At 57.2% G+C, this 11,072-nt stretch overlaps 1 protein-coding gene across 2 annotated transcripts; it reads right to left on the reverse strand.

Moving 5' to 3' along the window:
• Positions 1–364: 364 nt before the first annotated feature.
• On the reverse strand, positions 365–11,022 carry Pus1 (pseudouridine synthase 1). Of its 2 annotated transcripts, none has more exons than XM_076838782.2 (6): positions 7,346–11,022; positions 6,472–6,682; positions 5,683–5,820; positions 3,731–3,833; positions 1,231–1,922; positions 365–625 (listed from the first exon to the last, which is right to left on the reverse strand). In XM_076838782.2, the coding sequence occupies exons 2-6, from the start codon at positions 6,670–6,672 to the stop codon at positions 572–574; spliced, it is 1,188 nt and encodes a 395-aa protein (XP_076694897.1). In that variant the 5' UTR covers positions 6,673–6,682; positions 7,346–11,022; the 3' UTR covers positions 365–571. The 2 variants fall into 2 exon arrangements, with proteins under 2 accessions (XP_076694897.1, XP_076694888.1); XM_076838773.1 differs by lacking the exon at positions 7,346–11,022 and adding an exon at positions 7,112–7,335.
• Between the last annotated feature and the right edge of the window lie 50 nt (positions 11,023–11,072).

Genomic DNA, 11,072 nt, shown 5'->3' on the forward strand with positions numbered 1-11,072 from the left:
GCAAACTCCAAGCCCAGGCTCCAGGCAGGCACTCTGGGACAAAGAGGAGGCCCAGAGACTGGGGACACAGAGTGGTTTATTCCAGCAGCAGGCCAGCAGCTGGCTGAGGCCAGATGGGGGCTTGCCTACCCAGGCAGCCATCTCAAGGCACAGAAACAGGGGTGCCCGCTCGGGTCTACGGAGAGGACAGGGTAGACACAGTGTGCTGCCCTGGGGCTCCAAGCACCTGGCCCTTCCTGCCCTGCTTCTCATGGAGGGAGCAGGTCTGTGTTCCTCAGAATCTTTCTTGATGCAGCCATTTCCCACTCATATCTTTAACCAAAAAAAAAAAAAAAAAAGTGAAAAACAAAAAGGAAACAAGGACTCACTAAGCAAAACATACTTATTTAATAAGAAAATCGCTTCTTTAAAAAAATAGTGTCTTCACGTGCCAAGGCGTGCACAGGGAGCTGGAGCAGAGCTGGCTAGGCAGTACTCCTGAGATGGGGACTGGAACAGATCCTGAGGCAGCTCTGGGCTCCCGGTGCTCACAGCAGGCAAACTGCACCATCTTACCTACAGCCCCACAGCCTCAGTCAGTGTCTCCGTCCCCATCCCCTTCGCTGCCGTCCAGGGGACTGGGGACCTGCAGAGGGGCAGACGGAAAGGACTGTGAGGCCAGCACTTGCACACACACACACACACACACTCTCTCCCTCCTGCATGTGGGAGGACCCACCAGCTGAGCAGTGTCCCCCAGCCAGGAGTCTGACGGACAGCTCCTTCTTGTTCTAAAATATACACTGTACTAGGTCCCTCGCAGAGCCCCCTGCATCAGACTGCCCTGCTGGACGGAGGGGAGCAGAGTCGCCTGAGCGGGTCAGGGGTAGGAACGCCTGGCAGCTGAGCATCGGGCACAAGCAACCTTTGCTTACAGCAAGGAGACCTGGACTCAGACTGGCCAAGAACATCATCCAGCACTAGCTGGTGAACCACGCCCACAGGACGTCCCCACTGAGCATAGGCCCCAGAACACAAAGCAGTGGGAAGAGAGGGAGGCAGCCAGTGCCAGATGGAGGCAAGTTTCCAGGGTGCTGACCATGCGGTCACATGCCCTGGGCCCACCCCTCCAGCTGCATGTGAACTTCGGAAGTGACACTTGCCCATCTATCTACTAGGAGGAGGAGAAGCACTACTGCCCAGCCTCCCCACATGCAGGCTCTGGGCCTGCATCTCACAACCAATGCCTACCTTGGTGCCTGTCCGGGCCGCCGCAAGTGCAGTGGCACTGAAATCGTGGACGGGCAGGGTGCTCAGCCACTGGGCCATGGACCGCTCATCCCGCTCAGTGCTGACAATGGTGGGGTAGATATGCTGCTCCTTGAAGGCTGCCACCTTCCCCTCCTCCTGTGCCCAGTCCAAGGGCTCGTGCAGCCCATCACCGCCAAACCGCTGGTTGTACTTCTCAAAGTGCACCCTCTCCAGGACCAGGCCAAGCCCTGGCGCTTTGGGCACATCCACCTTCTCCTCCCCCCAGCTACGCTCCAGCACGCTCTCCGGGGCGTAGCCCTTCACGATGGCCACCACCAGGCCCACCATCTTCCGAATCTGGTGCATCATGAAGCTCTGGCCCTTCACCTTGATGACGGCAAACTCCAGGCCCTCACGCAGGAAGGGCTCCTCGCAGTACATGTCCAGGATGTAGCGCCGGGCACTGGGCTCCCGCGGCCCCTTCTGCGAGGTGAAGTTGTGGAAGCTGTGGGTGCCCTTGTAGCAGGACAAGAGTCTATTGACGAGCCGCAGGGTCTCTGGGCTCAGGCGGTAGGTCTCGTCCTGCACGTCGCGGTCCTTGTGGGCGAAGGCAAAGGTGGGCAGCATGTACAGGTAGGTCCTGGCATCACACTTGTTCTTGGAGTTGAACCCACCAGTGACCCTCTTCAGCCCTGGGGGGTACACGAGGAGAAGCAGGTGAGCATGGTGCAAGACTGGCTGCCCACTCACCACGCTGAGCACAAAGTGCTACCAAGAGTTGAGCTTTTGGAGCCCGGCACAGTGGCCACACCTATAATCACCACAACTCAGGAGGCTGAGGCAGGAGGATGGCGAGTTCAAAGCCAGCCTCAGCAATGGTGAGGCCTTAAGCAACTCAGTGAGACCCTGTCTGTAAATAAAATGCAAAATAGGGTGGGGATGTGGATCAGTGGTTGAGTACCCCTGAGTTTAATCCTCGGTAACCCCCAAAAGAGTTGGGCTTTTGGGTCCTGAATTCCTATCTCAGAATGAAACACAAACACAAGCCCGACCGACAGACCAACAGAAGCATGTGGGTCTGCTGAGGCTGGTGCTGGCGAGGGTGTGACTTCACTGACTGGCGGCCAGCCTCTGGGTGTAGACCCCTGCGGCCTGCACATGCGTGGTCACGAGCCGACTGAGAAGTGCTGCAGTGGCCAGGGACACTCTTGCTCCAAGTCACGCTACTGACACGGCACTTGCAGCAGAAAGACTGGACACAACCTCCAGGCCCACAGGCACAGGCCAGAGGTGGAGAGAAAGCAGTTCTGGACTCAGGAGCAACCTCCAGAAGCTGAACACAGGAATTTGGTACGAGGGGCTGCTCAGTAAAAGGGCAAAACACAGGCTGGGACACCTGGGGCGTATGGCTACACTTGCACAGGAAATCCTTGGAAGAATAAGCAAAAGCCTGGTGAAGTGATGCACGCCTGTGATTGTAGCAACTCAGGAGGCTGAGGCAGGAGGATCCAAGTTCAAAGCCAGCCTCAGCAACTGAGTGAGTCCCTGAGCAACTGTCTCCAAGTAAAAAAAAAAAATTATTTTAGTAGTGCTGGGGATTGAACCCAGGGCCTTGTGCATGTAAGGCAAGTACTCTACCAACTGAGCTAGATCCCCAGCCCTAAATACAAAAATTTTTCACAGTTTGTATTATGTACAATCTGTGAAAGGAGATTGAGAAAGTGGTCACCAAAAAAAAAAAGCAGCAGCAATAGAGACTGTGATGATCTATGTCACCCAAGGCCTAAAACCACCTGGCCCTTCAGAGAAACCCCAGAGAAGGACTGGATGGCTCCCGGGGGCAGTGGCCTGCATGCACAGGAAGCTGGGTTCATCTCCAGCAGCACCAAAGAAAGAAGGACACCCCTAAGCAGTCACCAACAGACACAGATCACAGGTACTAACCAAAAAAGCTGTTAATTAAATGGAATAAGGAGCATTAGTTAATCCAAAAGAAGGAAGGGGGAACGAGGCTCAGAGATCAAGGGGGAAAAGAGCAGGACGGCAGTCTGCACAGTCACACCACCCAAACAGCACAGGCCGGGCACACCACTTGCAAGGCAGAGGTGGTCAGGCTTTTCTCTCCTTTTTGAAAAGGGCCTTCCCCAGCACTGAAGAACAAAGCACTTGGGTGCAGCTCAGCATGCACGCAGCATGCACAGGATCCTGGGCTCAACTCCTGGCACCACAGACCCGAGAGCCTAGAAATCCCACTCATCAAACCTGCTAAAGAACACCTCCTCTGTCCTGACCACGGCCTGGACCGTCACACCCAGCTCTACAGGACAGGTGCGGCAGGAGGACCCGGAGCCGGGGCCCAAAGGAGGCAGGAACACTGAACTCCAGAAGCAGGACTGAGCAGCTGCTGAACTCTCTGGCCATTCCCAGGGACGTGGCAAAAGGAGGGAGGCCTGCACAGCCTCCAGTCTAGAAACCACCCACCCCTGGCTACAAGGCTTACCCAAAATCCTGATGTGGGAGGGAAGGTGGCTGTTGATCTTGTCTAGAATGTCATCAATCAGCCACACCTTCAGGGACACTACCTGGCCAGCTGCAGAAACACCCTGTAAAGGAAGCAAAATGAGGAGTGACCTGGCCCTCCAGCTCAATCTATGGCACACTGGTCCTGAGATAAGAGGCCAGCAAATGCCCCAGCCCGCACACAAGTCCTGCTTCTCGAAGTACACCAAAGGCAGGAATTCACTGAAAAGGCAGTGTCCTCACCGGGCAGCAGAGCTAGCTGCAGATGACCTAGGGCCCAACAGAGCACTGAATCAAGGAACAGACTAGCCCTGGGCAGTCAGGAAGCAAAATCCCACGTAAGACCCGACTCCCAAAGATTCAGGAAGAAAGAAGGTACAGTGTAAACCACAGGACTAGAATGAGCGCAGCCAGGAACAGGCTCCCTGTCTGCCACAACAGGAGACGCCTGGGCACTGGGAGGGCAAGGTTCTGCACAGGCCAGGAGGGGCCTCTGGGAATACAGGCTCGGACGTGGGGTAAAAGGTGACTGACTCCACACTACACCTAAGGTGCAGGCGCCACACCTGCAATCCCAGCACCTCAGGAGTCTGAGGCAGGAGGGTCGCAAGTTCCAGGCCAGCCTCAACAACTTAGACCCTGTCTCAAAAGTAAAAAGGGCTGGGGATGCCGCTCAGTGGGAGAGCATCCCTGGCTTCGATTCCCACTGGACAAACGCCCATATTTGGAGAGGCTCTCTTCATCAGCTCAGGTACATTTTATCTTCTTCTACCTTGAAGACAACTGGATACGTAAACGGAAGAATGAAATAGAGAGTAAAGCACTAAAACCACAGAACTGTGTCCCAGCCACTGGGGGCGGAGGCCCGGGAGGTGCAAGTCTGAGGCCAGTCTGGGCAGCACAGTGAGACCCCTGTTTACCAAACAAAAATTTCAAAAACCCACAAACAACAACAGGAACCACAGAACTACCTCTGCTTTGGGACACCAAATCTATCACTGTCCTCATGCCCTGAAACTGAAATTACAGGCCATGGGTTCCCCACACTTCCCTCTAGAGCGCTCTGACTCTGGGTTCCTGCCTAGCCTGCAGATCCAGGAGACCCACATGCCTTTGAAACTACATTTCTCGGAACAAGATCCAAAATTTTATTCAGATCCCCAGGGGACCGTTACTCACAAATAGCTGTCCAGGACAGACCCCGTGCCTCAGGCAGCCTGTAGGCCAGGCAGGCAAAAACCAGGGATGAAAGCCAGCTTTTCCCAGTACTGGGTGCCACCAAGAGGCGCATGCTCTCAGGCCCCGTCACCCCACCTGCCCATACAGGTGCCCTAGGTGACACACCTCCAGCTCTAGGGCCCAGGCCCAGGCACAATAGTCCCATGCTGGCCAGGGTTGAGTCCAGGAGGGGTCGTAAGCCCATCAGAAACGCATACTGGCTCAAAGACCTGGCGCATGCACAGGGCAGAGCACACCCACGAGGAATCCATGTTGCTCGCGTGTTGCAGTGAGTGCGTCCTGCACACGCCGAGCAAGAGCTGACAGTCTACCGTGTACGGGTCCTCACATGTGGCTCCTAGACAGCACACCTTCATTAGTGTGGCCTTCGTGACCACGGCTGTGTCTGCATCCAGGGGCTGATGTGGATGGATCTAAAGCACTGGTCACAGCCACTGCACCACCTGCGGAGGCAAGTCTACCTGAGACAAGTGAAAGGAGAGTGTGAAGGCCAGCAAGGACACAGTGGGGCCAGCGGTGGGCACCCGATGCTGCCACTGTGAGCTCGTCCTGCTCCTAGACTTCAAAGAGAAAGGTCTTTTCCATTTAGGCTCATCTGTGCCTGTCCTGCCCGCCAGGACAAACAGAGCACCAGGATGGCAGGCAGTCAAAGCTGCTGGTGCCCACAGGCAAGGGGCAGGGAACACCACCCACCTTGTCAGTGCGGGCACAACGCTGGAAAGACATTTTCCTCATATCTTCCCCGTGATTCTCAGGAATGCAGCCTGCCTGGACCAGGGCAGATACCAGGTCGTCCTCGATTGTCTTGAACTGTGAGGACCCCACATTCCTCTGGAAAAGAGATGGGACACTTCACTTCCCTGGAGCCTGCAGCACACACACAGCCAGCAGCTGGGGATGAGAGAGTCCACTGGGCCCAGTCTCTGCCTAGTCCACACCACAGCACGTGGAGCGCAGCAGCCCACATTGTGTCACTGGCATCCAGCCCACAGAGGGCAGCGCCACCCTGCTACTGTCCCTGACAGGTGACAGGGCCTGCCAAAGCTGGGTCTGGCATAGCAGCTTTTACTAACCCTTCAGCTCCTGGAAAAAGCAAGTGAAAGCTGTAGAGGCAACTGCAAGGAACAGACAGAAGCTTGCTGCTTAATGAGCTGGGTGGAGAGATGGGGCCTCCCTGCCCTCAGCAAAGAGGCCTGTGGCCCTACTGACCTTCTGCGTCCAGGAGCTGCACAGTCCCTCCTCTGAGCCTGAGTGTGCCTGGCCCATTTGACACCCCATTCAGAAGGTGCTGTGCACCCATCCCAAGAGAAGGAGGTGAAGTCACCAGCTCACTCAAGGCCACATGCAGGGAAGCCACTGAGATAGCCCACCACCCTGGGAGATGACCTGTGTGCCCTGAGGACTTGGGTCCCTGCGTGAAGCCACAGCGGTGCCAGGAGAGCAGAGCTGAACCCAGCCAGCCTTTGCCAGGCACAGTCTCACCTGCATGCCGTGGTAGCCCTTCCCTGAGTAGGCCATGAGCAGTACAATCTTGCGCTTGGGCAGTTTTCTCGGCCTCTCCTCGTCCTCGCTGCCCCTGAGCCTCTTGGGCGGGTACTGCGCATCCTCCCAGATCCAGCCACCTCGGGCCTTTCTGTCCTGCTGGTGTGAGGCCCGTGCTGGGTGCATCTCCTTCCCGGCCATGGTGGGTAGGCTGAGAGGACATGGGAGTGAGTGGGCCAAAGCAGGCAGGGGCAACAGGGTGCAGACCTGGCAGGCTGTACCCATCAGGCCCATTCCAGCCCTCACTGGGGACCTTGCCCAGGGGTGGCCTAGTATGGGTTGGTCATGGGGCGGGGTCCTCAGCAGGGATGGGCAGCACAGGACTGCAGGAAGCAGGGCCCTTGTAGGACAGCAGCCCACGGCAGAGGCAGGCGGCCCATGGCAAAGGAGAATAGCAAGGTGCGGGGGACGAAGTACGGGGAGGTGAGCAGTGCAGGGAGGAGGGGGCAGCGGTAGGCAGCCTGGGGCAGCGGTGGGGCATCACAGCAGAAGGGGACAGAGGCAGCCAGTGACAGCCGGCACGGGGCGGGTGGGCAGCGCTGGGCGGCTTGGAGCAGCAGGCGGCCTGCCCGGTCTTTACCCGGGCGCGCGCAGGCCGGGGAGCTTCGGCCACCGTCCCCAGGCTCTCCGCAGCGCGGCCTGCAGGCCCGGGACGCCCATGCGCGGCGGGCGGGGCGCCGAGCTCCGAGCTTGCGCAGCCCCAGTCCCAGGAGGCCCTCTGACCATCCCCGGCCCTCCTCCCGCCGCCCGCCGTCCTCGAGTCGGGCCCAGTCCGCGCGCCGGGACCTGAAGGGCGCCCACCCTCCCCACTCACGGCCGCCGACGGAGCCGAGGCCGAACACGTGAGCCAGGGCGGAAGCGGGCGGGCGCCCAACGGCAGCCGAGCGGGGGCAAAAGTCCTCCACGTCAAGGTGAGGCGGAGCCGGAAAATCTGGGGACTGGATGGGGCGGAGCTGGGGCGGAGCATGGGCCGAGGCTCCCTCCCAGGCCCCAGTTACCGAAGGCCAAGGCCCACAGCAGACATCCAGAGAAAAGCCCTTGGCCCTGCAGTATCCCAAAAGGGAATCCATTTTGTTAGGGTTAGGGTAAGGGTATGAATGAGCCACTGTGAGAATCCCTAGAATAAACAAGTGATCATACCAGCTGACACATTCATTAACTCGCCCAATCCTTGCGCCCTCCGGAAGTGGCAAGCACCATCCTCACTCCCATGTTACTGAAGAGGATCCTTGGAACAGAGAGGTACATCCCATGTCCGAGGTCTCACAGCCGCACCCCTGGCACTGACAATGCACCGTGGGTCCTTGCATTTTCTACCCACGGGCTTGGCAGGGTGCAGACAGCATGGGGCCCAGGATTCCTGGCTTATTGTGGGTATTGATACAGCACTTGCTGTTGTCAGGCACAATTCCAATCGGTGTCACGCTAGCTGGATCAGTCCTCATGGAACCATGGATAAGGCTGTGCTGTTTCTCCACATTACAGTGGGGGAGGATGAGGCACGGGGCACTGAAGGGGCTTGTTTGGCATTCAGACCCAGCCTTCACCTCTACTGAATTTTATTTGCAGTGTTAGGGGCAGCGAAGCCAGGGCCTCACACGTAACAGGCAAGCTTTCCACCACTGGGCTACACCCCAAGGCCCCAGCTGCATCTCTGCTCCTAACACTGACTACTTATGCCTCTTGCCAACCTTTTATTTGTTCAAGCAAGGGTGACATTTTTTAAATGCTGCCACTTTCATTTCCTTTAAATGGAGAATGTTTAATGTCATGGAAAGCTCATTACATTGTTTTTTTTGCCAAAGACTAGTGTACAATTTTCCAGAGCCAACATGGTCCCTGGTCAAGCACCCACAGCAGACAATGTAAAGGCCAGTCCCTCCATTTTCTGAATACCACGTTCACCCTGAGCACCCTCAGCCTGCATTCCTTTTGACTCTTTTTACTTTCAGAGATGAGAAGTGTAGCTGACCTCTGCCCCACCCTTGCTGACTCCCAACTCCACTTTCCCACTTGCCCTCACAAATGCTCCCTCCCAGATGATCCAGGACCCTCTCCCCTACTCAGGATCCTAAGATGAATCACATCTGCCAAGTCTTTCCTACCAGCTACAACATGCTCCCAGTTTCCCAGGAATCGGGGCCTGCACACCACAGGGGACCATGACTCAGCTGACCACATGCTTTAATTTGGGGCAGGAAGGAGCCCTGTAGGTACACAGGGCAAGTATGTTCCATCAAGAGTGCAAAGCCCCAGGGCATGCCAGGTGGGCCCCACGAAGGGCTTGCTTCCTCCTAAAGGTGGAGGAGGCTTTAGGGCCAGGGGCCTATAGGGTACCTGCTGAAGGAGAAAGCCACAGGAAATAAGGCCAGAGTCTGGGACCTTGTGGACACAGAAGGTTGTGGCTTTGGTGCTGAGTAACCGGGAGACCAGAAGGCCCAATAGATGCCCCTTTCTGGGACCATTCATGGACTATGTGGAGTGGGTGAGGCTGGTGGCCAGAGGGGAACAGGAGAAAGTGACCCACCCGTGCATGACAACTCCCAGGCCATCTCATCTGCCATTATTCTAGGAGGGAAGGGTCCCAAGCACAGGCACACAAGAGCACCTGTCCCGTCACAGAGGAGCCGGGATCCCTTCCCAGAGCAGCTCTCTGTGCCTTTGCAGCTTGAGGCATCCGCAAGACACCCCTCGCCTGGTGGGAGCGCACAGCTGGGCAGTTCTGCATCTGCTGGGGCCATGGTCTCCCCCAGCCAGCAGGACAACCCAGCCTGAGGCGCTGTGCTGTGCCCTGGGAGGTCAGTCTCCACCCCAGCCAGCCCCTCTCAACACACTAAGCCTCCTGACCAGTCACAGCAGCCAGCAGCCAGCAGCCAGGTCCAAGCAAGGTGCTCCCGTCTTTGCCTCTGACGCACTCCTGTCCCCCACAATACTCTGTGCTGGCCACACCTGCTCCCTCCTTAACAGATGATGGTATCACCTCGACTTGAACCTGTCTGTGGAGGGCAAACTGAGGCCCATGAGTGGGGACAGAAGCCCAGGGTGTCCTGCTTCTGTGATAGAGCAGGGACCATACACCCTCCTGGCTAAGAGCACTCACCCTGGGCCCCAGTGCACAGGCCAGCCTCCCGGGCCACCTCTTCCCCTCAGGCTCCAGTGCACAACGCCTGCCCAGGCTGGGGAACTCAGGGTGCCTTTAAGAAAAGGACAAGCCATAGACATGGGGAGTCCTCAGTAGCTCCCAGGCTCAGGCAGAGGAGCAGGTGGGCACAGGGCAGTGAGCCATTCTGTGTGATGGGATGGTGCACACGACCACACATTCATCAAGACCCACAGGTTGTGTACCCCCCCAAAATGAGCCAACACCCTGTCTGGTGGCTTCAACAGCACCTCCCAGGACCATGGCTCCTCAGCACAGGACGCCAGGGCGCAGAGACAGCAATCCACTCTGTGGGTCTCCCTGCTTACTGCAAACCTACAACTGCTCAAGTGTGAACCCAGAACACCAGGGCCCTGACACCAGCGGGCACGTCCCTCACAGGAGCAGGGACCCAGCCCGCCCCGCCTACCCCGCCCAGGGAAGCTTCTTCCCAGCTGAGAAGCACCTGTGTGTGCTTCAGGTCTCCAGGGCTCCACAGGCGGACCCTCAGACCCTTCTCAGACTTCCAAGATCTGCATCTCCCACTTCCTCCAGGATGCAGCCTCCCAATGAATTGCATTTAATACTGCAGTTACTTTCCTTATGAACACAGCACAGGTTGGCCGTTAGCCTCTCCACCCCAGACATGGGCACTTAGAGAGATGAGTCAAAGAGGGGCCTACGTTAGTGCATCTATTACTGGGGTACCTGTAGAACTGAAAACCTAGACTTCCTGAGCAAAAACACTAACCTTAGGATCCCACAATAAAAGGGCAGAATTAGCCCACTAAAATGGGCAAAGGAGCTGAGGCAGGAGGATCAGTTTCCAAGGCAGCCTCAACAATGCCATGAGACCCTCTCTCAAAATAAATGAAAAGAGAAAGGGCAAAGGAGCCAGTACAGTGGCCACGACTGTAACCCCAGCTACCTGGAGGCTGAGGCAGGAGGACCAGTTGCCAGGGCAACGTAGTGAAACTCTGCCTCAAAATTAAAAAGGACTGGCTGGGGCTCTGTGGCCAAGTGCCCTGAAGGTTCTCACAGTGTGCAGGGGTCCTGGCAGTGTCAAGGGCTATGGCAGCTCCTATGTACAACAGGGGTTCCACCTGACCCTGGAAACTGTCCTGGTCCACCTCCCAGAGGAGTCAAGCCAGTGGCTGCCCTGGGCCCCACTACTCCCCTCAGCCTGGGGGGGCTGTTTCCATTAGGAGGGCAAAACATGGCATGAATCCAGAAAGCTGTCCCTGGCTCTGGCTCTGACTGGGCTTTGCTCCCAGAGCTAGGTGAGCTGCCGTGGGGACCGTGGGAGGCCCCAGAATCCTCACTTGGGCTGGGGGACACCATGCTCCACAGAGGGACCCCACACCTGAGAAGATGGCTAGACTTGGGAGACAGTGGCATACCA

The sequence above is a fragment of the Callospermophilus lateralis genome, chromosome 1 (genome assembly GCF_048772815.1).
Source record: "Callospermophilus lateralis isolate mCalLat2 chromosome 1, mCalLat2.hap1, whole genome shotgun sequence".
Classification (NCBI taxonomy): Eukaryota; Metazoa; Chordata; class Mammalia; order Rodentia; family Sciuridae; genus Callospermophilus; species Callospermophilus lateralis.